The following is a 25,816-nucleotide window of genomic DNA, read 5'->3' on the forward strand; positions in this document are numbered from 1 at the left end:
CCATATACATGTGGACAGTGCCTAAGATTCTAAGATCACCTTTACTAAAATGTGAGAGGGGGATTTGCAAAAACATCTCTGGTGGACATCTGGTGGATAGTTTGTGTGCATGCCACCACAGGGGTTTTCAAAGTCTGAGACTGTGGGCCTCCTCCAAGGCAAAGCTTGGGACACCCCCCCCCCCCCACACACACACACTACTTCTTTAGTTTTTGTAAAGTTTCACTCAATTCCTGGATGCCTGTGGGATCATGATTAAATTATTTGATCCCATAGACACTCAACATATGAGCTAAAATAGCCTAGTATTGCTGTTTGACTTGACTTCTGACTACACTAAAAAGTTTTGTGTCCTGAGGCATTTATTAGTTTCTGACTCTGATGGGGGGGGGGAACAGTTCCCACAAACTACTGTATCTCTGAACTCTCACACATGCAATAATAATAATGATACTTAATTATTATGATAATAATGCAATAAGTAATGTAATATTGTTTCACTGCCGTTCACTGAGCCTCCCCTGAAACTGTTTGGAGTCCCCCTAGGGAGGCCCGCCTCACACTTTGAAAACCCCTGTGCTAACACATTAACATACAGTACAGGATAACTATAGACTTGAAATTGCAGCATAAAACACATAAATTGTGGTATCTGTAAGGGCTTCAACCTCTATCAGATCAGCTCTGATAATGGATAATGGCTGGAGCACAGGTTTGACTTGAAACTAAAGCCAAACAGAATACGGTATTCCATGATTCAGTTTTGTTTCTTCTTTTGTTATTACTCACCGCTCCCCAAGGGAAACTGCTATGGTATAAATTACAAGGTTAATGTCGTACTCTCCAAAACTGAAAAGAGACAAGCTCTGTCCTGACCAGTGAATAAACTCCCAACACACATTCAGACAAAGACATACACTCTCCCCCGCGTCGGCTCTTCCATTAGCGGGCCTTGGGAGGGTAAGTGGTGGAAGTAATCTTCACACACTCGATGCTTCGCTCTGTTTCTGTCTCTTGTTCACTGAAGGATAAAATCAAATCAGCATTCAGCCATTTCTTATTGCAAACAGATTCTTATTTTCACGCTATAAATCTGAGGATGTAAATGAGATGTTGAAACCTGAATGTGTCACACAGGAAAGTGCTTCTTTATGTACAATGTGACAAAAGTGAAACATTGTCTGCTACAGTATTGTTGCATCCACCACCAGGTTTCATCACTGACTCCAAATCAAGGAGGCCACTAACAGGTTATGATCTCCCAAACAAAACCACCTCGAATCATAAGATGACCCAAGTTCCACACAAAGGCCTCCATACTCTGATATTGAGCAAACTCTATTAACTGATGAAGACATTGAAATTATCACTGAAATCTCCTAAAAAGCTAGGACCCAGAGTTAAGATTTTCTCTTCAAAAGAATAAATATCATTACTTTTCATGAAATTGATCACTAATCACTAATACAAGTCGAATAGATTTCAGCTGGTAAACATACTTAAAACATAACAAATATACGAAAGATATAAGAAAGAGATTGATAAGATAAGATTTAACTTGATTATCCATTTGTGGAAACTTGTCTTTGGCTTCACCAGGTTCATTAAAAACCTACCAAATTCACATCACACAGGACACATAAAAAGTTAAGAAAATAAATTATAATTTGATTTTCCAATTTTTGTTTCATTCTCTTTTCAAAAAGAGTCGAGTGTGGACATCTTGTGGTCATCTTTGGCCTGTACTGTGTTTTAAAAGTGAGTAGTGTAGATGGGGGCTCAGGTGGCTGATGGGTGTTTGTAAGACCAGCAGAGCCCTAAAAAAGCCCCCAGATCGACTGATCAAAGCACACAGCTGTGATGAGTCGCCCTGAAAACCCCACAAGCAGGGGGTCGTAATAACACCTCGTGGAGACCTGTGTCACTAGTACACATCCATGTTCACTGGGGAATAAACATATTGTGCACAACAGTGATGTTTTGTATAGTTAATGTATTCATCTAATTTATATGCAATGCCCATTCTTTACATGGTGTGCGCTTGATTACAGACCCGTTCATCTGTTGTTAGAGGCTGGTAAATGGAACTCATAAACACAAACACACATGTCCCTGACATTGGTCTTTCATTGGACTAAAGCCCCCCCACTGATCCCCAGAGGTTGCAGTGATAGTCATTCCACCTAAAAATACAAATATGATTAAAGAAGTTCACCTCATGCTCTATTTGGCAGCTCCTCTGGAGCTTTACGTCAAAAATTATTCAACACATTTTGCCCTCTTCTCATGGAATAACAGATTTTTTTCAGAGTACTTTAATAACTTCTCATTGAACATCCCCAAAAAACTGTAATTTAAATAACAGCCTTTGATTCTTGACCTGCAGGACTTGCTTTAATCTTTCTTATATTTTTTTCCTACTATGTGTAGGAAGCAAATTTTTTGTATATGTAAACCCACTTCAGAATAAAACTAAAGCTGTTTCCGCCGTAGTCTGCCTGCAACAACTCACCTCTCACCAGATTTCAGAGCCAGAACTGTCCTTGAGTGAGACTTCAGTTTCCTGTTAAAAACAAAGGGTGTCCCTGGGAGTCCCTCGTAGGGATGCTTTCCATGATGTTGTCAGACACCTGGTATAACAGTCTGAGCTTATTAATGTAATTTTGATGGGCGCAATTGCCTCAAAGGAATATGTTGCAGCCACTGCAGCTGGTTCACGACTCCTAATTGAAGCCATTCGCTTCATGATTCAAAACATTTCGTACCTACTAGTCTGTTCGACTCCAAAAATGTGAAAATAGGGCCCAGGTTTAAAAGTCCTGAAATGATCCTTTAAGGACTAATGTTGTAAAATATGCATCCAATATACACTGACACCGTCAAAAAAGTGATTACATTCAATACATTCCCTTGTCTTGAGATCTGAAATAAATTACTTTCAGGAAACAACTAACAAAGACAAGTACAGCATCAAAGTGTTTTATTGCCAGCAGAACATTCCATCGCATTTATGTCAATATTGCTGATTTACAGGAAATTAAGTAGAGCACTTGTTGTCTTTCTACATATCAGATAAGTATAAGGCCTGTTTTAAAGTGGAAGTTATAAACTGACACGTGTGTGATATAATGTGTGTGTGTTTGTGTGTCATTGTGATTTCTGTTTCTCCCACTGTTCTGGTGTGAGGGTCTTCTGTTCAAAAGCATGGATCTCTTTCAGCTCCTCAGCGAGGCACGTATTCACCATCCTGTTCAAACACAAGACACAGGTCTGGAGTGTGTACATGTCCAGCAGTCAGGGCAATGTTATGCATCTCGAGCAGTGTTGTTCTCTGAGTGAGTCAGGTGAGCCTAGGTAACCACAATGTATGTGTTGTATGATATCTGGAATTTTGGGATAATTGGCATCTGCTGATACCTGCACTCACAAGGCTGATACATCACATCCTAAATCACAGCAGCTCTAATCGAACACCATTGCGGGCTTGAGTTAAATATATACACACACACACACACACACACACACACACACACGTGCTGGCCATGTAATTAGAATATCATCAAAAAGTTGATTTATTTCAGTAATTCCATTCAAAAAGTGAAACTTGTATAATGTATACATCCATTCCACACAGGCTACACAATCATGGGGAAGACTGCTGACTTGACAGCTGTCCAAAAGACGACCATTGACACCTTTCACAAGGAGGGCAAAACACAAAAGGTCATTGCTAAAGAGGCTGGCTGTTCACAGAGCTCTGTGTCCAAGCACATTAATAGAGAGGTGAAGGGAAGGAAAAGATGTGGTAGAAAAAAGTGTACAAGCAACAGGGATAACCGCACCCTGGAGAGGATTGTGAAACAAAACCCATTCAAAAATGTGGGGGAGATTCACAAAGAGTGGACTGCAGCTGGAGTCAGTGCTTCAAGAACCACCACGCACAGACGTATGCAAGACATGGGTTTCAGCTGTCACATTCCTTGTGTCAAGCCACTCTTGAACAAGACACAGCGTCAGAAGCGTCTCTCCTGGGCTAAAGACAAAAAGGACTGGACTGCTGCTGAGTGGTCCAAAGTTATGTTCTCTGATGAAAGTAAATTTTGCATTTCCTTTGGAAATCAAGGTCCCAGAGTCTGGAGGAAGAGAGGAGAGGCACAGAATCCACGTTGCTTGAAGTCCAGTGTAAAGTTTCCACAGTCAGTGATGGTTCGGGGTGCCATGTCATCTGCTGGTGTTGGTCCACTGTGTTTTCTGAGGTCCAAGGTCAACGCAGCCGTCTACCAGGAAGTTTTAGAGCACTTCATGCTTCCTGCTGCTGACCAACTTTATGGAGATGCAGATTTCATTTTCCAACAGGACTTGGCACCTGCACACAGTGCCAAAGCTACCAGTACCTGGTTTAAGGACCATGGAATCCCTGTTCTTAATTGGCCAGCAAACTGGCCTGACCTGAACCCTATAGAAAATCTATGGAGTATTGTGAAGAGGAAGATGCGATACGCCAGACCCAACAATGCAGAAGAGCTGAAGGCCACTATCAGAGCAACCTGGGCTCTCATAACACCTGAGCAGTGCCACAGACTGATGGACTCCATGCCACGCTGCATTTCTGCAGTAATTCAGGCAAAAGGAGCCCCAACTAAGTATTGAGTGCTGTACATGCTCATACTTTTCATGTTCATACTTTTCAGTTGGCCAACATTTCTAAAAATCCTTTTTTTGTATTGGTCTTAAGTATTATTATAATTTTCTGAGATACTGAATTTGGGATTTTCATTAGTTTTCAGTTTTATTCATCACAATTAAATGAAATAAACATTTGAAATATATCAGTCTGTGTGTAATGAATGAATATAATATCCAAGTTTCACTTTTTGAATGGAATTACTGAAACAAATCAACTTTTTGATGATATTCTAATTATATGACCAGCACCTGTATATATATACTGTAGAGAATGACGTCACTTCTGACAAACAGTACCCCACTCGCCCTTAAAAACCAGTCACATTCTGAAATCTACAGCAGAACCCAATGTACAGTATCTCACAAAAGTGACTACACCCCTCACATTTTTGTAAATATTTGATTCTATCTTTTCATGTAACAACACTGAAGAAATTACACTTTGCTACAGAACTGCACTACAAACGTGCGTTGCCAGATAGTTACTACAGTGTGTAATACCTGTGTCTCTGTAACAGTGGTTTGCCCTCAAACTGCGGAGACACCACCAGGACTTTTAAGCTGGCAGCACATCTGTTGGGTGATGTATCCTCCACATCCTGGAGGAGACCAGATAAAAGTTACACTCAAAAGTTAGCTCGTTCTCGTGCTACTTATACTGAATGACTGTATATGATTATTGACTGTATAATTAATGTTCTACCTTATTAGATTTCTGGGGACCTGCTTAGAGCAACACATCGCCAAACTCCACTCAAAAATCATTCAATTTAGTGGTGGTTTATTTGGCGTAATATTACTAACTGACAGCTGTGTGGCATTCACATCACATATCAGCCTACACTGAAAGTAAAGTCACTTAACGTTACATAATTAAACCTATATAAAAATTCCAATATCCTCTTCTAACATACACACCGTGACTAACATAACGTTAAACCTTCACCGTGATGTTGACGATGGGAGTTTGGCCTGTGTTTTTGCTCGCTATAGCACTCACATCAGCTAGCTGAACATACAAATAACAGCCAGAAACCTACCACATGCACTGCCGAGAGCTCCTTAATAAGTTTATCCCGGATGTGATCAGCGGTTATAGCCATGTCTGCATGAACAAAACTGTTGTTACTAACCTTAGCTAGTTAATTGTTAGTAACGTTAGATTTGTATTTCAGAAAAACAGACACGCTAACACCGGAAAAGCTAAAGCATTCTTCAAGTTTAAATTTCTATATCTATTAAAACACCGTAGTAGCACAATTGCGAAATGCAGCTTTGATTTAGAAGTTTATTCTCATTACCAAAGATTTTGTACGGTGTTCCTGCTAATTTCACTTACTGTGCGTGGAGTTGATGTTGCTGCCCTCATGTATGACCGTAGAAATATCCAATTGCATTGCAGAAAGGAAAACGATGGCCAATCAGATACGGCTTGTGCACTTTGTGGGCGGGATATATTTTTTAAAGTAGCGAATCATGATATTAGGGGTCCTTACAGAAGGACGAACTAAAATGTTAATTGTGATTCATGTAAGCAAAACTGTACTTTTACAATTCACTCACTGTAAGATAAATGAGCATTAATTCGTTGTTATTTATAATGTGAGATTTTTATTAGTCTCACATTGGGACAAATTCAGTCCTTCTTAACGATATTTTATCAGGCAGTTTTGTGGGCTACTAAGACGGACACTGTTTACATGCTTAACGTTACATCCACTCATTTGTTGAAAACAGAGACGTTCTGACGGTGGAGGTCTGTCTCTGTAAGACAATGTTTAAAGTATCTGTCTTCTAGCAAAAGGAATGCTGCCGTGATAATGACAGCATTACCTCAAATTAATTGGCTAATGTTTTACATTAATTCTATCGTCCGTCTTTGTACGTTTTCACCGTGTTCTTTACTAGCTAACGTTAACATTATGTTTCTGACGTTAACGTTAGTTAAGTAGCTCCATGGGTGCTCTGTCTGGTGTTAAAGTAATCGTTGAATTAGGGAGCTTAATAATAACAAATTAGTTTCTTCTACAATGGTAGTTGAGGTAGAAAGCTTCTTTGGTGTGTACATGCTGTACTGCACCAACCCTAAATTCAAAGGCCGTATTTACATCGGCTTCACTGTGAACCCTGAGCGCAGGATCGGACAGCACAACGCTGGACGGCACAGAGGGGGGGCCAAGAGGACCAGTGGAAGAGGACCATGGTGTGACCTACTGTACTATACTGCATGATGGACACTCTAAGCAATCACATTATTACTCACATCCTACATATCTTCCTCTGTTTTGTTCAGGGAGATGGTCCTCATTATTCATGGCTTTCCCTCTGATATTGCTGCCCTGAGGGTAAGTAAGTGGCAGTTTTTTAAGTGACTGGACTAAGTATTTTGTAGCCAAGTTAATTATATCAAATATGACTATATGCAGTCGAAAACATGAAGACACTTCCGTATTTACCTGAAATTTGTATTGCCAGCGTGTAAAACCCCTGAAACAACAGTTAGACTTTAAACCTGTTTCCTCTGCGAGCTCAGGAACCATACCTGCGCTTTGACCAGAGGAACGAAGCTCCTCAGACTCAGTTCCTAACTCTGATCTGGGTGTAGCATCTTCCGTCTAGGAATAATCAGGGCGGAGTGCTGAATGTTGTTCACTGGTCAAACAGATCTCTCAGCAGCTACAACTTGTAGCTTCATTCAACGTACAGCCTCATTCAAACAGATCTACTAACCGCCATAGATGCTTCTAGAATCAATATTAAGACATGGCTTATGTGGATTTACATTAAAAACAAAGTTGTGTTGTTGGTTTCCCAACTGGTCAACAGCGAGACAGATACATGGTATTTGAGACCACAAAGTGAAGTGAATGTGAGAAACAAAACTTTATTAGCTGATTGTTTCATTACAGTTACATTCAGTAGAAATAAGTAACTCAGCAGAGTGTCTAGCATGGAAACAGGAGTTTTCAGTCTCCTTGTTATCCATTCATTACCTCCCCCGAATCATCAGAGTTAGTTCACAGTGAATGAGAAAGAACAACACAACGACTCTGTGTTGTTATTTTCTCATGTGTGAAAACTGCTTCTGAAACGTCGCCATCTTTTTCAGTCGAACAGTGTCACCAGCCCCATCCTCAGCACACATGAAGCTGACTGTTAGTGATACAAAATAGCAAGACCAATTTTAGCATCTTTTCACTCAGATTCCACAGATACTGATGAGTTTTAAATCCAGAATCAGTGAATAGACTCCATTTAGTTTCACTTTCAGCCTCTTTTTGGCACAGAAAATAAAAATAAAAGTGTGGGTCAGTGGCTCACAAAGGTTTCTTGTTGCATTCCAGACTTTAGATGAACTCACTTGTTAGAATGCTGAATAAAGTTTTTCCGTCAGCTTTTGAAAATCTTAAGTAGTTTTTATGTTTTTAATGAAAACCCATGTTAAATAGCTCTATCAAATGTTTAATCCAAGTGTAGTACTACTGTGTTTTCTGTCTTTAGTAAATTCAATTTCAGATTGTTTCCATTAAGTTAAATTAAAATTAAATTATTCAGTTCCTGGTGTCATTTGTCTTACTCTGCTCATTCATATGAATTAAAATAATGGAATAAATTGCTTTTCATCAAATAAATGTGTTTGATGAAAAGCAATTTATTCCATTATTTTCATTTGTATTATGGGGGGTTAAATTCATAGTATATTGGTCTTAAATTCCATTCCAGGTATTATTAAAAGCCTTTGTGTCCTTATTCTATCTATCATCATTATATTTGGCAGTTTGAGTGGGCGTGGCAGCACCCTCACTCCTCCAGGCGTCTCTCCCAGGTCTCTCGACGCTCCAGGAAAGAGTCCAGCCTGGAGTTCCACTGGCGGGTAGTCTCCAACATGCTGCGAGTGGCACCGTGGAACAGACTGCCGCTGACGGCCCGTTGGCTAAAACAGGAGTACAGGATGGACTTTGAGCCCAGCCTGCAGCCTCCGCTGCACATCCCCATTGCTTTTGGGAGTGTGAGGGCCAAGAAGAAGCTGTCGCTGCAGTCTGCAGGAGAGGAGGAGGAGACAACCAGGTGTTTTCTCTGTAAAGGGCTGGTCAAGGTAGAGTCTCTTTAGATATCAATGAGGATTTTGTTGTGTTCTTTCTAAAGATTTGATGATACAGTGCTTTTGAGTATTTTTAGTAAAGTCCCGGATCAAGCACTCAGCAGGTGGTCCATGTTCAGAGCTGTCAGCGCAAGACTCCGGCAAAGATGAGAGGAGGTGGACTCTGTTTCCCAGTGAAGATGAAACTTTCATATTTTCATCTGGTTGCTGCTGTTTACATTCACCCCAGATGCAAATTCAATAAATGCACTGCAGAATGTTCTGGGTGTATACGTGTCTGTATATATGTACATAAAAAAAACTATATATTGTTTTATTTTAATTTATGTTTCCATATTTTGATAGGCCTACACTTAATATGTTGTGTGTGTAGCAGGAAGGAACTAATTTTGTTTTGTTATGCAGCCTTGTACTGTTTAATGACTAATAAACAACCTTGTACCTTGACTAGTTCAGCATTTTGTTAATAAGTCAGATTAAAGTTGTTGTTATTAGGTGCATTTTTTCACTTTAGACAGAGCCAGGCTAGCCGTTTCCCCATGCTTTTAGCTAGGCTAAAGTCTAGCTCTGTAGTTTTAACACACAGACTTCAAGCTAATTTATTTATCATTATACAACACAAGGATGTATTACCAAATGAAAGTCTCTTTATGTTACACACATAGAACTTAACATATAATTAAATGTATATGGTAAAAAAAACAACTACAATTATTTATATTCATACACTTATACACCCAGAACATTGAATTTGTGTCTAGGTCTGTCTTTAGGTTGAATGTAAATAGCAGCATTGAGATGATAACCACATGGACCACATTAAAAAGTCCATCTTCTCATTTTACTTTCAGAAGAAAGAAACCAAGTAAGCATTCTTGCCATGATGCAGAGCTGTTATCCTAAAAGTCAGTAGCCTCGCTTGCAGTGAAAGAGGTTGTAATGCTCACTGGACAACAAAAAAAATGTGTTGCGTCACTTGATAGATGAAAAAAATTAAGTTTTAGCCTGAGGCTTGCCCCAGAGGAAAGACTTTGTGGTACTTAAATGAATAAGTGACTTTGGCTTAAAGCACAATTCAAAGCACTTTAACTAGTTAACAATGTTAACAACTGTTGGAGGCTGTCATGTTTGCATGCTGAAGTTTGCTAACACTTAATTTGTAACATTTGACATGCTAGTTTGCTATTATACTAACATTAAGTTAGTATAATAGCAAACTATGTTAATATCCATACAGAAAAATTGTAAACAGAAAAATAATTTTATTTCAAGTCACTAGGCCAATATCACAAATCACAAGGGGCTTTACAGTCTGAGAGCGAACTGCCAGAAATAAAGTGGTAACAGGTCTTCAGTATGGAAGGATAAGTATTAATTGGAAGATAAAGCTTAAGTCGAGTTCACACTACACGATTTTAAGCCCGAGTTACTGGTCGGCGAGCTCGCTGACCGTCAGGCTGTGATCAGGAGTAGCAGGCAGCTACTTTTTCACTGCAAAACACTTTTCAATCCCCTCCAGCTCTCTGTAGCTCAGACGATGCCTGCAACCTGCCTGTGCATTCTTTTTTTTATAATTGCCATCTTTATAATAACAAATAACAGCTGTTTCGTGTGTAGGTCCCGTCATTTTCTGTTTCACATTGTGTTTTCTTGACAAAACGTGGTTTAGAGACCAGCGTCGGGTGACACAGCCGCTGTCAGCTCGTGTAGAGTGTGACCCCCTGTCTTCTTTTTAACTCTGGGGACAGACTGGAACCCTGTATTCTGAGAGCGGAGAGCACATGATGGGATATAAGGTTTAATGGATTTCAGTACAAACAAACACTTATCACTACAAACGTGATAGTGAACTGACAGTCCATACATCTTTGTCCTCTCCTTACAGAGCTAGGATTTTATTATTGTATGATTGTATAAGTAAGCACATCGTGAACAATGTACAATCCTGAGTTAAATTCCTCGTATGTGTTCACATACCTGGCAAATAAAGCTGATTCTGATTCTCCCAGGTGTCAGAAAAGCTGAGCTGTTTCCACCCGTCCTGTGCAATGAGAGGTCACGTGATCTGCCTCTCCAAACATTTCCTAAAGTCAGAGCCGTCCCACCTGCTGCCAGTGGAGGGTGAATGTCCGTCCTGCCGTCGCTCTGTGCTGTGGGGGAGCCTCATTCGCCATAAACATGGCTGCTTTGGAGACCTGGAGGAGATCACACCATCTGCTTCCCAAGTAAGCTACTGGACAATTAGGTTAGAGAGGAAATACTACAGATATTTAATGATCAGTAAATTGGATTTTAGAATGTCTCACTAAATAATACCTCTCCGTGTCCAAAACCATTGCAAGTTTACACATGTTGTGAATTAAAGACATTGTTAATCAATTCAAACTAAAGGCAGTTACATCCACATTTACCTTCTGTACTAAAGACTAGTAAAAATATTTATTTTGTATTACAAGTTAATGTAGTTTTTGTCTTGTGATCTCCCACAGAGCCACTGGACAGATGAACTGCAGATATGACAGAGTGGAGCCTGCAAATATGAACTTTTATTCCCTTCCTAATAAACTTTGGTGCCACATTACACTGGCACAGAGAATGATGTAGATTATGTGAAATGCCCTTTCAAACTGAACAGGAACGTACAGTAACTTCATAAAAGTGGTCGGGCAGGAATGTCTCTCCAGGATCCTGCCACTGGCTGTGTTTCATTTTCATTATTCAATCATGAAGTATCTTTTTAACAATGTCTGCTTAAGTATGTGTTTAATGCAATATTTGTGGGGAGAAACAACGTTTTTAATGCATTTTGTGTCAAATAAAACGTGATTGTTTTGTACTATACACGAAGCATCGTTTTCTGTCCCAGTAATACAGCAGTGACAGCTGAAACAAGCTGTCAAACTGAACAGATACTGGTCTGATTTTAGTTCTGTTACGTTATATATAAATCTAGTAAATACACGTCGTAGGCAGGAACAAGCACAGGTGTAGCTGATGATATTAATAAAGGCTGCAGTCAAGTTCCAGTGTCCTGGTATAAGGCAGGTTGACTCACTGTCATGTGTTACTCTTATGTGAAATGTGTTGAATTTACCCAAATTGAATTCCAAAGTACATTGATAATTAATGTTGTAGTGGCAATTTGTCCTCAATTTAAATCAGACAAAAAGAACAAAATTAAAACAAACTCTAAATCAAACGGCCACTGAGGCACCTGAGGAATGAATCTTACGCAGGGAAAAAAAGTCTAATGTCCAGGCAAGCATAGCGTTTATGCAGTTTATTTCAAGTGAAGCATGCAAACAAACAAATGGCGTCTGCAGCCTCTCTTGCCCTTTTAAAAACCATCCTGGTGCCTACCTGTGCTAAATGTGACTAGCCCTATATGTAGATTCACCTGCCCAAGCTGGCCAGTACCTTCAAAACCAAATAAGTACTCAAATGAACAAAAATGAAAATATTAACATTGTATTAAGGTAATTATTTAAGGCAAAACAGCAACAAAAGAAATTAATATTTAATTATTCAGTTAAATTACAAAACAAGGAGTAGATCCAACAAATGTTGTTTGTTCCACCTGTGTTCTTTTTCCTGAGATGAAGTTGTCTGCTTAAAAGAGTCGTGATGAGAGCAGGGCCAAATCATGTTTCATAACAAAATGAAAGAAAAACAAAAAAGCAAGTGTATGATAGGAATTTGGTAGCTGGATGATGATTTTTGCATTTTATGAACTGAACAATCCAAAAATTAGGATTAAAGATACCAGTAAATGTGCCTTAAATAAAGATTGTCCCCATTTTGCCTATAATATTAATGTATCCTTCCTCTGATTGGTACTTTTCTGTAAACGTGTTGCAGATGTTTTGGAACTCTTCTTACAGAAAGTTATTTTTTTTCAAGGACACTGACTAACTAGCTTTTAGACCTTTAAGCTACAGCTTTAACCTAGAATGACTTGTCACAAGCTGATTACACACAGGTGATCTCCACTGAACTTGCCCTGCCCTCCAGCACCTCCGTGAGGAATTTCAGTTATCTTTGCCTTTTTCCACCTACGTAATATTGCAAAAATCAGGAACATCCTCTCAAAATGATGCAGAAAAACTAGTCCATGCATTTGTTACTTCTAGGCTGGATTACTGCAATTCCTTATTATCAGGCTGCTCGAAAAAGTCCATTAAGACTCTTCAGCTGATCCAGAATGCTGCAGCTCGTGTTCTGACAGGAACCAGGAAAAGAGATAATAAAGATGATAAATAAGATAATAGAGATGATAAAGCTTATAGTTAGGGCTGGCTCAGGTGAGTCCTGAACCATCCCTTAGTTATGCTGCTATAGGCTAAGACGTTTGTAGAGATCTCCAAACATCCATCGTCAACTGTACAGGGTCGTGGGGGGCTGGAGCCAATCCCAGCTGACATCGGGTGAAAGGCGGGGTACACCTGGACAGGTTGCCAGTCCATCGCAGGGCTATAGAAATCTCATTTTGGAGTATTTTTTTCTGTTGATGAGTGAAGTGTCTAGGCAGCATACACTCCATGAATACACGCTGCAGCTTCCTCATAATTGCCAATTTTCCTGTGAGGTGGGAGAAAGTTGCGACTTTGCATGCTCATCACATTAAGACTGCCAACTTCAGCTCCTGGAGGTGTGACCAAGTTGAGACATGGTGAGGAAAGATCATCTTAGTTTGAAATGTACATTTCAGAGCTGTAGCCAGAATTTTTGAAATGACTGAGGACATGAGTCCAAGGTCCCCAAGTGTGATCCCACCTACTTTAGCTGGCCACCAAAAAAGGCTTCTGAATTTAAAATATTAAAATAAAATATTTTCCATTTTATTTATCAATGTAACTGAAATTCTATTTTCAGTAAATTCTGTCTACATAAAGTATGTACTGATGATGATATACTGATGGACGAAATGCTGTCCCTACACTGCCACGGTACCTAAGTCTCTTTAATATTTTCTATTCAATGTATTCATTTTGCCTTAAAAGTCTTAAAAATATTACATAGGCTTCAAATCCCAAAATGTGTAAGTACAAATGGTAAACTTCTCCTCAGATGGTTAAAACCCCCAGTGTTCCCATAGGCAGTACAGAGGGCATGACCTTGGTGTCCTCAGTGTATCAACAGACCTGAAAAATTGTGGACTTGTCCAGCCTGCCTCTGAGACTCAGTAACATTACACACAGAAATAATGCCAGTGGACTGAATAAAAACTGGGACGTATCCCTGTAAGGTGTGTGTGTGTGACAGTATTGTTTTACAGTCAAGCATGCTGGCACCACATACTCTAAAAACTGCTATTTCACAAAGACAAATATTAACTGCGAAACTCACATACATTTGTTAGCTTTTTATTATCCATAGCTGTCAGTTGCAGCGACAAAGGAAAGAACAGTAAAGCATTATTAAGACACTAAACAAAGAAAGCATTAATGTGCATCAATTTGTGATTTTACTAGTTAAATCACTTGTTGTTATGTTGTAAGCATTAAACTAAGTTGAACTAACTTACCCTGTGCAATGTTCCCAGGAAAAGTTGAATTTATAAGCAATAAAACAAATCACTTCAGTGGCTTCAGGTTTTTGCTGCTGCAGCCTTACTCAGTCTGGTATGACCTTTACACAGTCTATGGGTATGACCTGTGGCTGTTGTTAGCAAATTTCCGATAGATATTTCTGTGTAACTACCTATGTTATTAAAACACTGCATTTTTCACATTTACCATTACCATATTGTGTGACCACAATTCAGCAAGTTAAAGACTATAGAGACACTTTCTGTACATATTTCAGGCATTCCATGTGCCTGCTGTAGTATTTTACTGAAAAACAGAATATGATTAAAGTTAACATTAGAGAAGGAGTACTTATAGAAACAGATATCTAATATTAAAAAGTTCTGGTAATATGCAAAGTGTGAGGACATTATATTTTACAAAAAATACTGAAGTTCTTTCTTAAACCTGCATGCATTGATTGGGGGCAGCAGAACAAGCTGTAAACACAAAATTGACTTATGATCATTTTATAGAGTTTAAATGAAAAATGTGTTAGCAAATATTTGCATCTTCACACATTACACAGAGCAACATTAGCATTCAGTTGTGTTTGTGTCTGTGCGATTAATGTCGGCTCACTCTGCTTTCAATAACAGAGTCTGTGGGCTGGAGAACCAAAACAATGAGCTAAAAAGTGCCATAGAAATGAAGGGAACTGCAGAGTCATTACCTCTTTGTGGATTTGTCACTACAAGTGACTCCTTTCACATTACACAGTTGTTTGATCCTTTGTTAATATAAAAACATTGATTAGTGTAGTTTTATCTTTGTGTAGCATTTGTATGTAGCAGTCTTCTGAGCTCATCCACTTCATCTTCTCACTGTTGACTGACAGGGGGGGCTTGCACCGTGATCACAGGCTGAAAGGGACAGAAAACAAGGGAAAAACACAGATAAGCCATCGATTAAGCATTGGTAGTACATCCTCCATGATGGATCCAGACTATGTTGCTGGTTTGTGTTTGCAGCTTTATTGCTACAGCTGTCATCCGCGTTCACTCACCATTTTGTGAGCCGGGCCGCAGCAGTTTGCCACCTTGCAGCAGTAGGCTGCCAGAGTGGCAGAGATGGCCAACAGAGCAATCTGAACGACCACACACTCAGCATAAAAGTGGGACTGGACGTTCTGTAAGTGGGATTAGATTTGCAGAAATTATGTTTGGACTGAATAAATAGAGATGAAATGAAAAAAAGAATAAAAAGTGTGTTCCGTTTTATCATCAGACTTTAAGTGAAATTCTTAAGCGGCTTCCACTGTTTCTGTTCACTTCAAGTGCTTTCATCTTTTACTTTTCAAACCACACTTCAGTTGCTTTTATCGTGTACTCTTCAACTCATACTCCAACCGTTTACATCTCGTACTCGAACAAATTTGAAAGGAAAACCACAAAATGAAGGGATAATTCTGATTCTTTACAGTTTGGATCTTATTCTTGTAGTTTTGGTCACCATTTCTGTCAGTAAATCATTTAAAATGGGAGCTGTGAAATAGTATCATCAGAACCTAATGTCATGTACAATATTGCAAAAATGATAGCAGTAAATCACTGATGCTTCCTCTTTATGTGCCAGATTTTAAACGTAACTTTGAGTGTCCAGTATGTGTTATAACCCGTCGTTAAACAACAATACAATTTCTATGTTTACCTTATTTAACTCTAAAACATATTGTTCTCATAAAGAGCAGTTATACCTCACCTCAACTTTATGGCAGGTTTCGCCATAATGAATTGTGGTGTTGTCATAGTAATAATGCCAGCAGTAGAAGGGCATGTCTTCCATTTTAATCAGAGTTAAGATTGTGTTGAAGATGGAGGCTCCACAGGCCACAATCTCCATCCCCAAACAGGCCCTCAGCTGACAGACAGAAAAAACAGGAGATACAACCTTTAAAAAATCGGTTTTCTTTAAAATGACACTTGACTTGTTTGGTTCGACAAGGGGTTTTTTTAGACATCACATTTATTGAGTTTTTCTTTGTTTTTTGTTTTTTTTACAGCGATATGTTAAGATTCATATCCCCCCACACCCTCAACTTCACATAACCCAGCTAGTAAGATGCTAGTAGCAAATAGTACTCATCCAATGGAAACCCTAAGATAATACAAAGAATAAAGCACCAAGAAAGAAAAGGAAAATAATAATTGTAATATTCAAATAAAAAATTTATCATCAATCATGTTCAATTTACTAGTTGTACGAAGTCATTTCACAAGTATGTAGAATTGTCACTGATTAACATGTTAGGGACCCAGGGCACATATATACCACACACACATCTCGTCACCCGTGTATTTAGCTTCTCTTCTCTGTTCCTTTACTAAATAATCCTGTCTGTGCCTGTCAGCCATGTCTGCTTGTATTTGCTGAACCTGTCCGTTGATGGGGTCAGTGGACTTGTGTAACAACCTTACCCTCTGAGTCATCTGACTCATCGTACAGAGGAAGTGGCAGAGACAGAGAGCAGTTCTTTGTTTGTGGCAACATAGCTTTAATTTCTCATTTTGATGTGTTCTGCTACTTTCTGTTTGCAGTTCTGAAGGCAGTAGGCCTGGATCTGTTTTCAGCAGTTGTTGTTATATATTGCTTATACACTACTGGTGATCATTTTGGCATCTCCTCTGTAGCCAGGTAACTCACCGTCGGCAGGTGGAGGTTCTGTGCTGCTATAGCTAGACACCCAGCGATTATCACCTGTGGAGAGAGCACAAGTCACACAGTCATCAAGCTCAACATCAGGATGAAGACTGGGATGTCACACAGAAGTAGTTGTTGATGTGATATGGATAAAATCTGCTACCTAGGTATCTATAAATGTTCTGGATACTTGATTAAGTGTTTATGGATTATTAGTATAGGCCTACATGATTAGTTTTACTCACCATGATAAAATAGGTCTGGACAATTATCGCGATATTTTCCTCAAAAACACAATAACAAATGTTCAATAAATGTTTGATTTAATTCATTTAAATCACAAACAAATCAGCACTTAATTTCTCTAAGAAGATATTTATTTTGTTGAGAAAAAGGGACTGAAAAAGGACTCATGCATATTTGTTGAAAAAAGATTTTATCGTGTAGGGTTTGGATCCGGTGTTGGATCCAGAAATCTAGCTGTCTCTTGCTAGTCCTCCTACGTTGCCTACCCCAGCTTCAACAATTAAAAATCTTGCTGTATACCTTTCTGGTAATGAATTGCATGCCACCACCGCTCCAAAATAGACTAGTGTTCTCTCTACTTATCTCTACTTATCTAAATGCAGACAATAAATATGACCCTCAGAAGTCTGTCCAGTAAAATAATGATGTCAGTCAACAACAGCTTTCTATAAAGTACCTTTGGAGTTGGCGTTATAATGATATTTCTTTTAAAAGAGAGGCATGAAGAGAAGCATGCTTCCTGTATTTATTGTGGCTCCTCTTGATCTACATGAGCAGTGAAGTTCTATGAGATCCACTTTGTTCTGTGCTACCTGGAACCTATGGAGCAGTCTCATCAGGGTTATCTGAGCTTCAGCTCGGAGATGACAACTTTAAAACTGAAAGCCTGCGCTACGGACTGGAAGTGTGGAGTTTGAAAGATGGGTTTTTACTAGGGGTGTAACGAGACCTCATTCCAAAGATTAAAATGTGACGATCAGGTTAAAAGCTGTCTCGCAAGACTCACACAATTGACATTTTTCACATGCTCTCAGCCAACACATCAGTTTTCTCAGGCAGTGAAAAACAAATGTATAACTGATAACATCGACTTGCGGAGCAAATCAACTTTGCCCAGCTGATGCAACATGCCGTGATAGTAATGAAGTCACGCGCTGTGAGCATAGGCTGTATTAAAAAAGTGAGTCGCAGCCAGTTTGGGACTGAGTGGTAACGTAGCTTGTAGACTTTAGCAATATAATCATGTAAAAACTGAGACACAACCTTGCTCTGTTTAAGACTGTGAGCTGCACTTTATCGGAGCTGCTGAAGTTAACAAGTGGATTTGTGGTGAGATTTCTGCCTGATGACGTGTTTTCAGTTAGTTTCGTTTTCAAAACTGTCTGAGAGGGAAACTACCAGAGTAATAACGTAACGCACAGCAGAGTACAGGGCAGGCAGACTTTTAAAAATGATTATGAATTCTTATTAAATGATGACGTTGGTCTCGTAATATTACAACTTATTTCTGGACATGTCAGAGAACACAGATCTGTGGGAGAGATTCTGAATGTGCAGAAAGTTTTGAACATGAGCAAAAAACCTGCTGAAACACTGGAACTATTAACGTCCAGGAGTTTTTTTAAAAATGTGTAATTAACTTACAGTTACTTGCGGAAATATTCATGGTTACATTGGGGGTTCCATCTGAATATTTTCTGTAAAAATCTATGTGTTGAATAACATTGATTTTGTTGCAAGTTTTTCATGTGCATAATGTCTTCATTCAGACATTCAGTAAAGTTTGATGCAATTCTGATCCTTTGTTTGGTTCTAATGTTTGAATTTGGAGAAAAGTTTGAATTTGGAGAAAAGGAATCATAAAGTGTAATGTTATATTACTTTGATAAAGTAATTAAAATAGTTACACTGCTAGTTACATTTGAAATAGGGTAACTTGTAATCGGCAACCTTTTACATTTCCATAGTAACCTTCCCACTGCTGACTAAATCACGCCTGCATGTGTGTTGACTCAGCAGGGATAATGTTACATGGGAAAAATTGATCTAGAGGAGAAAGATATCTGAAAGCTACACAGAATTCCTGAAAGCTGCACTGCATTATATACTGTTATAGTTTTAGATTTTGAATTGTCCCCTGCCACCTGAATTGTTAGTTTTTCTTTAAATAAATAAACATTTTAACCATACACTGATGCAGAAAATTCACCAGTATTCACCAATTTTCTTCATTCACCTGAATTCACCTGAATGAAGAAAATTAAATGTTTTATGCTCAAAATCTTCATGTAATTCAGCAGTAATGATTTCTTAAAAATAATGCTAAAATCCTATCTTGTGAAGCCAATATCGTGTTTCATCAAACCCCTAGTTTTACCATTCAGAAGAAAAGGTGCCACTGGTTGCATTATGGGAATTTTCGGATGCAGTGTTATTTTTTCTTGGAGATGGACCCATACTAGAAAACAGTGCTTTGCATGCATTTCACATGCTGGAAAAATCATGTGCATATCACTTTGCAACATTGCTGCAATGACCTAACATAACCTGAGCTTTATTAATTAAAGAGAGAACTTCCTGGCTGTAATCAGTTGACACCATTATATTGTCTGATATCAGTATACATTTTCAAATCACTTAACACTACTGGTGATCGATTGTATAACATTTGCTTTATGCATGTGCTTACCAGAAGGGATGCAATGTAGAAAGCAATGTCAGTCTCTACACGACTCAGGTCTTTGGCCAGAAACACACTCACACAGGTGATCTGAAACACACTCAGGCCAATCTGAGTGATCTGGGACAGAGGAGAGAATACTTTCCATTAAGATGGAAAACCTCCTGGTAAGTATACTGTAGTTCTAAACACACACACACAGACACATACTGTACCCCAAGAGCTTTGGGTTCAGCCTCCAGGTACTTCTCTTTCCTGTGGACATTTCTCTGGAAGGTGACAGTGACCAGAGGGCTCTGAGTGAGGCTGATGCCTTCCTCCACATCTGCTGCTTCATCTGAAACAGCCAATAGGCTATCTACTCTTAATTTCAGTAACAGTGTTGGATGAAGTTCACAAATCCTGTACTTGAGTAAAAGTACAGATAGCCTTGCTAAATATTACGCCACTAAAAAGTAGCAGTCTTCAATTTAAATTTTGACTTGTGTCAAAGTGCAAAAGAACTTGCTCTTAAAAATACTTAAGTATCAAAAAGTACCATTAGAATGGTTATGTTTAACAGAATTTTAAAATACAGCAGGCAAACTTTCCTGTTTGTTTAACAGTGGCATTCATTTTAAACAGGTTGCCTTTTTAATAATAATTCAAGTCAGTTATGTGTGTGTGTGTGTGTGTGTGTGTGTGTGTGTGTGTGTGTCAGTGGTGGTACATGTATTCAGATCTTTTACTTAAGTAAAAGTACTAATACCACACATATTTTATTAAGTCTTCATATGTTTTGTGTGAAAAAATATAAATTTATAAAGTAGGCTAACTAGTAACTTAAGCTGTCAGTAATTAAGTAAAAAGTACTTGAGTAATTGTACTTCATTACTGTCCACTACTGATTATATATCGACATTTTACAGAATCAGTGCAATGGAAAAGAGAAGTGCGTGTTTTACTGCTGCATGTAGCGGAAGTCAGTTAGTCAAGCAGAACCCAACATCTGGATTTCATCACTTTGGACAAACAATGTGAATCTTTATGCGCCGTTCAGTCACTGTTAAGAATGCAAACTATGCATAGCACAAAGCTGTGCAGTAATGTATTAACACCGCGTCTTTTTACCTGCCATGGTGACTATCCGTCTGCTTTACGATCAGGAACAGATACCTTCCCTTTTTATACGACTTTATCGAGGGATTCCAGTCTACAGCTCGGTGTTGTGCAACTTTGTGGCTCTACGATCGAGTTCAGCCCATCCAGTCTATGATCCAGCCCTGGTCCAGCCCTGGTCCAGCTCTGGTCCAGCCCTACGGTCCCGCCCCGCCCCTGTCTGACGACTCCTGCTGCACGGTTCCTGTCAGTCACCGTGTCAGCTGATTCAAACGGGGGCCGGAACTGGCTGAATGTAACATCAGCTCCATAAATATTGGTATATATGGAGCTGATGTTACATTCAGCTTTTATAAAACGGTTACCAAGTATGGCAAAAAGAAAGTAGGCTAACAGACTTTATATTTTATCAACAGACATTTCTTTATGAATACAAAAAGTAGTTCCACCAGGCTGTCGGGAGGCTCCATAGCGCATGACGGTTGCTAAGCAACATACATCAAAGGCTAGAATTACTGGAACTATTTATTTAGATCTGTTTGCACGTTGCTGTTTGTTGTGCAGCTACTACAAAACTGTCCAGCGTCAGGAGACTGACTTTGGTTACTTTAATTTTATATATAATATTTTATAGTTATATTTATAACTTTTAATTTATATGATAAATGCTTGATACTGCCAGCAGTGCCTAAAATAATAACATTTTAATATTATACCTACCAGAAAGGGCGGGATTGCGTCTCTCCTTGAGCAACAGTCTTTGAACAGCCTAGTGAAACTTAAACTTTGTTGCAATAGACATCTGGGCAAGTAGTGGACTGCTGTGTGTGTGTTTGTGCGTTTTCCTGTGTGTGAGAGAGGGAAATGTTGAATCGGTTGAATCACGTAATAAGCTATGATTTCTCTCTCTCTCTGTCATTATTTATTTATTTATTTATCTCCGCCGGTAAAATGCGATTTGTAGATTAGATCTGTATCAGATCGCATTTTAACACCAGGGGCGAGTTCAGCGCAGACAAAACGTAGCAAAACGTTTTTTCAAACGGAAACGGCCGTCCCCTGCCCTGAACACCCTGCTGTGTACGCAAGCGCACTGCATTTTGCTGCCTTTTTAACGCCGTTGTGTTTACAAACTTGTTGCAGTTGATTGGGTAACACCTGAGACACGCCCACCAAATGGGAGCAAACATACCTTGAAGCCCGTTGCGCAACGTTTCAAGGAAACATGCCGTTCAATCTGAAAACGTTGCAAACCGTTTTGAGATTGAACTTGCCGCAGGTGCAAATGGGGCTTGAGCCCCCCACGAAGTTCACTAACTCTCTAGCTAACTCGATCCCTGTTTTTCGCGGAGTGACACGGATCTGTGCAAAGGAATTCGACGTCATACCCGTTGTACACGCGTTGTATTCAGAGCCCTTTAAAGAGAGAGGCGCGTCAGCGGGGTCCGAAATGGAAGTTCTAGGCGGACAATTCAAAATGAGCCAGAGAAACGACAAAACGGCGATTTTAACCGATTTCTGGTAATTTATACAATAAATGCGTTGATTTACAATATTTGCACAGCACAGTGACACGTGTAGCCTATGTAGTTACATTACCATTTTTTTAAAAGGAGGACATATATTTTTGACAATAACAGCTACAATCACCTACCTTGTGGACATTTTTTGGCCAAGCTTACATTGGAAAATGTGTTCCTTTTGAAAACACGTTTAAAATTCAGATCAGATTTACCTTTCTAACATTCCTTTTAGTAATCCCATGGTACCAGTGTTAATTGATCTTAATGACTAATGTAATCTTTATGACTTCAGATAGAACAGACAGGTGACTATCAATGATTGTCATGTATTAATTTAATAAATCTCCAATAAACTCAGAAAACAGCATGTGAAGTGGTTTGTGTCTGTGAACTGTCTTACAACACTCTACAGCACGGTTTATTGTGCTGTGTGGAGATGCTGCTGCAGTCGGTCAGAAAAAGGAGTACGAATGTTTGGTTTCCCAGCTGACATGGAGAGGAGGAAAAGATGGTTGATTCAGGTCAACAGGAGCAACCTTACAATCACTAAAGAGGCTAACAACAAAAAACATGTGAGGTACTTTTTCCACAAAGAAAGAAAACATCACTGGTTTTATGTTTGGTTTATTAAAAACATCACTGCAGATCATCTTTAGGCTCCACTGAACCCCCTGTGATTCTTGTGCTGAGAGAGAGAGAGGGTTAGACAAACCTACACATCTGGAAAGATTCATCCAAGTCATGTTTATCCAAGAAAAGTTGAATCTGGAGCATCTGGACGTTTCAGAAGAAGTCCAGTTGCTCTCAATTAAACTTTTCTTGTAAAAGGCTACAGGTTTGATTGAGAAAGTTATGGATTGTTAAATTTTGGAACTTCATTAACAGCTTTTGCTGCTGATGTTGACATCAGTTACTAGATAGTTTGTTAGTTAGTGAATGTTTTTATTTTTTCAAACAGTTCTCACATTTGTACAAAGTAATTATGTAATTAGAGTAAACATATCCAGTAAGAATTGAGTGTTCACCAATATGATGCATTCAGCCACTATGATGTATTAATGTGGGTAAATAAACCTGAACTGTTTTGTGGAAAATAAGCTCATAAGATAGGACAGGATGCAGACACCGAGAGAAGGGAAAGAAAATGATAAAACATTTTAAGTATGATTTCTAATAAATTGTACATAATAGGCATTCACAATCAAAAAGTTGTTTTCTATCTCACCATGGTCCACTCAGTACAACTTAGCATCACTGCTCCTCCACCACACAGAGTCTACTGCTCTAACATAATTAATGAAGATTGTTTTTCTAACATTCTAGATATCCCCCCCCCCAATAAATAATGTTTTGAAATATTTTATTCATACATGCACTAATATATTTAAATAAAATTAAATACCACCCCCCAAAAATACATATTTTAAAATAAATGAATAAGCTGCCCCTGTTTATATTGTGTGCTGCTAACATTATCCATTGCGACTCTTTAAAGGGCTCTGCGTTCTATATCTCAGTACTATGAGCCAATTAGTTTGCTTAATTTGAGTAATATGTTACTAGTTACTTATTACTCCTTTAAAAAAGTAATATTACTTTACTTATTACTGGGTGATAAAAGTAGTTACGTACTCATTACGTTACCATATTACTTTCACTACCCCCCCCCCCCCCCAACAAAGCAGTCTCGACTCCCAACTTTAACTAATAGCAGCAGCAAGGAGTTATTTTTTATTTTTTTTTACACAAAACCTATGGTACCTTAATGCCCCTGGCTGAAATAAAAAATAAACCAAGTAAATCTCTAGTGTTGAACTAGGCCTATTGTTTTTCTGCCCACATATTTATTAAGAGCAGTATTCAGTATTGTTACAAACCAGAGTGGCGTTGTTACGGTAAGTGGTGTGGAGAGGCAGGTTGGCAAGGTTGGAGGACCCAAACGCAGGACGCAAGGCAGAGGAGGTACAGTTCAATGTGGTTTAATACAAACTAAAGGTGAGCACACTTACAAGCAGAGTGGCTGATCAACAGAGTCCAAAAACAGGTTATCCAAACAGAAATCCAAACAGGTGAAAGTCCAAAATCCGACATGAGCAGGGAAACAGAGAGACACAATGAGGAAGACAGATAAGCAGGCAGGCAGAGAGACAGTGGGGGGGGGGACAAACTAAGAACTAAGATACGAGACAAGACAGATACTAAGTAACTTAAAGATGTGGCTGAATAATAATAAAGGTTACACAGACTAGAGCCGAATGAGCAAAATCATAACTAAACAGATCATAACCATAAAACCAGACACACAGACAGCACCAGACCAACCAATACAAACACACAGAGTAAACTAGACACCAGGCATGACTGAAACTCAAAACACGGACTATATAACAGATACTGGACACCGGGCACTAGACAGGACAGAACCCAAAACTCAACATACTATAAGACAGATAATAAACTAAACTCAAAAGTGCAAAACAAGGTATGGCTGACAGGCAGAGTGTGACAGGCGTCAAACGTTGCTTAACGCCACTCTCCCCTGAGTCGAAGCCTCACTGGGAGTAGTGGTAGGAGTTCCTTTTTGAGTTTCACGTTGCTATGCTGCTTCAGCAGATGCTTCAATAAGCGTTTTTGTTGCGCATGAAGAAGTAGAAGAACTAGTAGATGTAGTAGTAGTAGTAGTCGTCTGGTTTGTTAGAAGTAAGAAGAGGCGTGAAATTTGGAGGAATAGAAGACCACACCTATTATTTAGAAAAGTAAGTTGAGCGCAGTGAGAAAATGAGTACCAGTCAGATGATCAAAGTGTACAGTAGTACAAGGGATGAGTCAGTGTTTCTTGATATAATGCTTATTGGCATTCCAGTGAGAAATTATGGAGGACCGATCCTGACACAGGCAGAAATAAATACAGAAATAAATAAATGCTCAATAAATAAATAAGCATCCAATTAAATACACAAAAAATAAAGTAAATAAATAAATGTAGGTAGTAATTAAATTATACAAGGAGACATAAATGTATATATTTTAATTACTGCCTTTACTTATTCAACTGTTATAATTACATTATTTATTTATTCTCCGTTATAATCTTCAACTTTATTTATTAATTACTAATTTTTTAAATATATTTATTTATGTGTGTGTTTTAATATTTTTGTCTGTTTTATTCTTCCTTTGTATTTTTTTACCTTATTTATTTTCACCCATGGTATTTATTTCTGCCTGTCCTTTTTAAATTTCTGTATGCATTTCTGCTTCATTATGCAAATGAGGAGGGGCTGTGTCTCAAGGGGTCATCTTCTCTGCTATTGGTGGACCAGTCAGACAGGAGAGCTCTAGGCCTTCTCTGCTTGCACACATCAAGGAGCTGCGCTTCACACAGTCAGATGGCTTCCTTCAGTGCGCTGAGGTGTTTAACAACTCTGAAGACAATACGACCAGCCATGTCTTCCTTCTCTTTTCACGTAGACGCTCCGACAGACAGTGCTTT

General features: G+C 38.8%; 3 protein-coding genes across 4 annotated transcripts; 1 reads left to right on the forward strand and 2 right to left on the reverse strand.

Moving 5' to 3' along the window:
* Positions 1-2,963: 2,963 nt before the first annotated feature.
* zgc:112271 (uncharacterized protein LOC553698 homolog) lies at positions 2,964-6,093 on the reverse strand. Of its 2 annotated transcripts, none has more exons than XM_038732802.1 (4): positions 6,026-6,093; positions 5,727-5,791; positions 5,188-5,285; positions 2,964-3,247 (listed from the first exon to the last, which is right to left on the reverse strand). In XM_038732802.1, exons 1-4 carry the CDS (start codon positions 6,081-6,083, stop codon positions 3,148-3,150), a joined length of 321 nt encoding a protein of 106 aa, XP_038588730.1. In that variant the 5' UTR covers positions 6,084-6,093; the 3' UTR covers positions 2,964-3,147. The 2 variants fall into 2 exon arrangements, with proteins under 2 accessions (XP_038588730.1, XP_038588731.1); XM_038732803.1 differs by having other exon boundaries at positions 5,988-6,046.
* A 315-nt stretch (positions 6,094-6,408) lies between these two features.
* Positions 6,409-11,629, forward strand: slx1b (SLX1 homolog B, structure-specific endonuclease subunit). The gene is made up of 5 exons (XM_038731224.1): positions 6,409-6,889; positions 6,980-7,031; positions 8,465-8,782; positions 10,798-11,013; positions 11,278-11,629. The coding sequence occupies exons 1-5, from the start codon at positions 6,717-6,719 to the stop codon at positions 11,305-11,307; spliced, it is 789 nt and encodes a 262-aa protein (XP_038587152.1). The 5' UTR covers positions 6,409-6,716; the 3' UTR covers positions 11,308-11,629.
* Positions 11,630-14,135: 2,506 nt separating this feature from the next.
* LOC119912175 lies at positions 14,136-20,974 on the reverse strand. Its single transcript, XM_038731225.1, has 7 exons — positions 20,813-20,974; positions 19,918-20,039; positions 19,712-19,822; positions 16,999-17,052; positions 16,057-16,215; positions 15,362-15,484; positions 14,136-15,218 (listed from the first exon to the last, which is right to left on the reverse strand). The coding sequence occupies exons 1-7, from the start codon at positions 20,817-20,819 to the stop codon at positions 15,177-15,179; spliced, it is 618 nt and encodes a 205-aa protein (XP_038587153.1). The 5' UTR covers positions 20,820-20,974; the 3' UTR covers positions 14,136-15,176.
* Between the last annotated feature and the right edge of the window lie 4,842 nt (positions 20,975-25,816).

Source organism: Micropterus salmoides, unplaced genomic scaffold (assembly GCF_014851395.1).
Source record: "Micropterus salmoides isolate LMB-PRFRI ecotype aquatic unplaced genomic scaffold, ASM1485139v1 Ms_hic_scaffold_2, whole genome shotgun sequence".
NCBI classification, from domain to species: Eukaryota; Metazoa; Chordata; class Actinopteri; order Centrarchiformes; family Centrarchidae; genus Micropterus; species Micropterus salmoides.

What these genes read in the sequence shown, in the direction of transcription:
- slx1b (XM_038731224.1), top strand. Translation starts at nt 6,717, where the DNA reads ATGGTAGTTGAGGTAGAAAGCTTCTTTGGTGTGTACATGCTGTACTGC. An exon ending in CTGATATTGCTGCCCTGAGG is followed by an intron (nt 7,032 to 8,464) that starts GTAAGTAAGTGG and finishes TATATTTGGCAG; the next exon opens with TTTGAGTGGGCGTGGCAGCA. An exon ending in TCACACCATCTGCTTCCCAA is followed by an intron (nt 11,014 to 11,277) that starts GTAAGCTACTGG and finishes GATCTCCCACAG; the next exon opens with AGCCACTGGACAGATGAACT.
- zgc:112271 (XM_038732802.1), bottom strand. Translation starts at nt 6,083, where the DNA reads ATGCAATTGGATATTTCTACGGTCATACATGAGGGCAGCAACATCAAC. An exon ending in CAACATCAACTCCACGCACA is followed by an intron (nt 5,792 to 6,025) that starts GTAAGTGAAATT and finishes TTGTTCATGCAG; the next exon opens with ACATGGCTATAACCGCTGAT. An exon ending in CCACTGTTACAGAGACACAG is followed by an intron (nt 3,248 to 5,187) that starts GTATTACACACT and finishes GTGTTTGAACAG; the next exon opens with GATGGTGAATACGTGCCTCG.
- LOC119912175 (XM_038731225.1), bottom strand. An exon ending in CTGAACCCAAAGCTCTTGGG is followed by an intron (nt 19,823 to 19,917) that starts GTACAGTATGTG and finishes CCTCTGTCCCAG; the next exon opens with ATCACTCAGATTGGCCTGAG. An exon ending in GCGGCCCGGCTCACAAAATG is followed by an intron (nt 15,219 to 15,361) that starts GTGAGTGAACGC and finishes TGTCCCTTTCAG; the next exon opens with CCTGTGATCACGGTGCAAGC.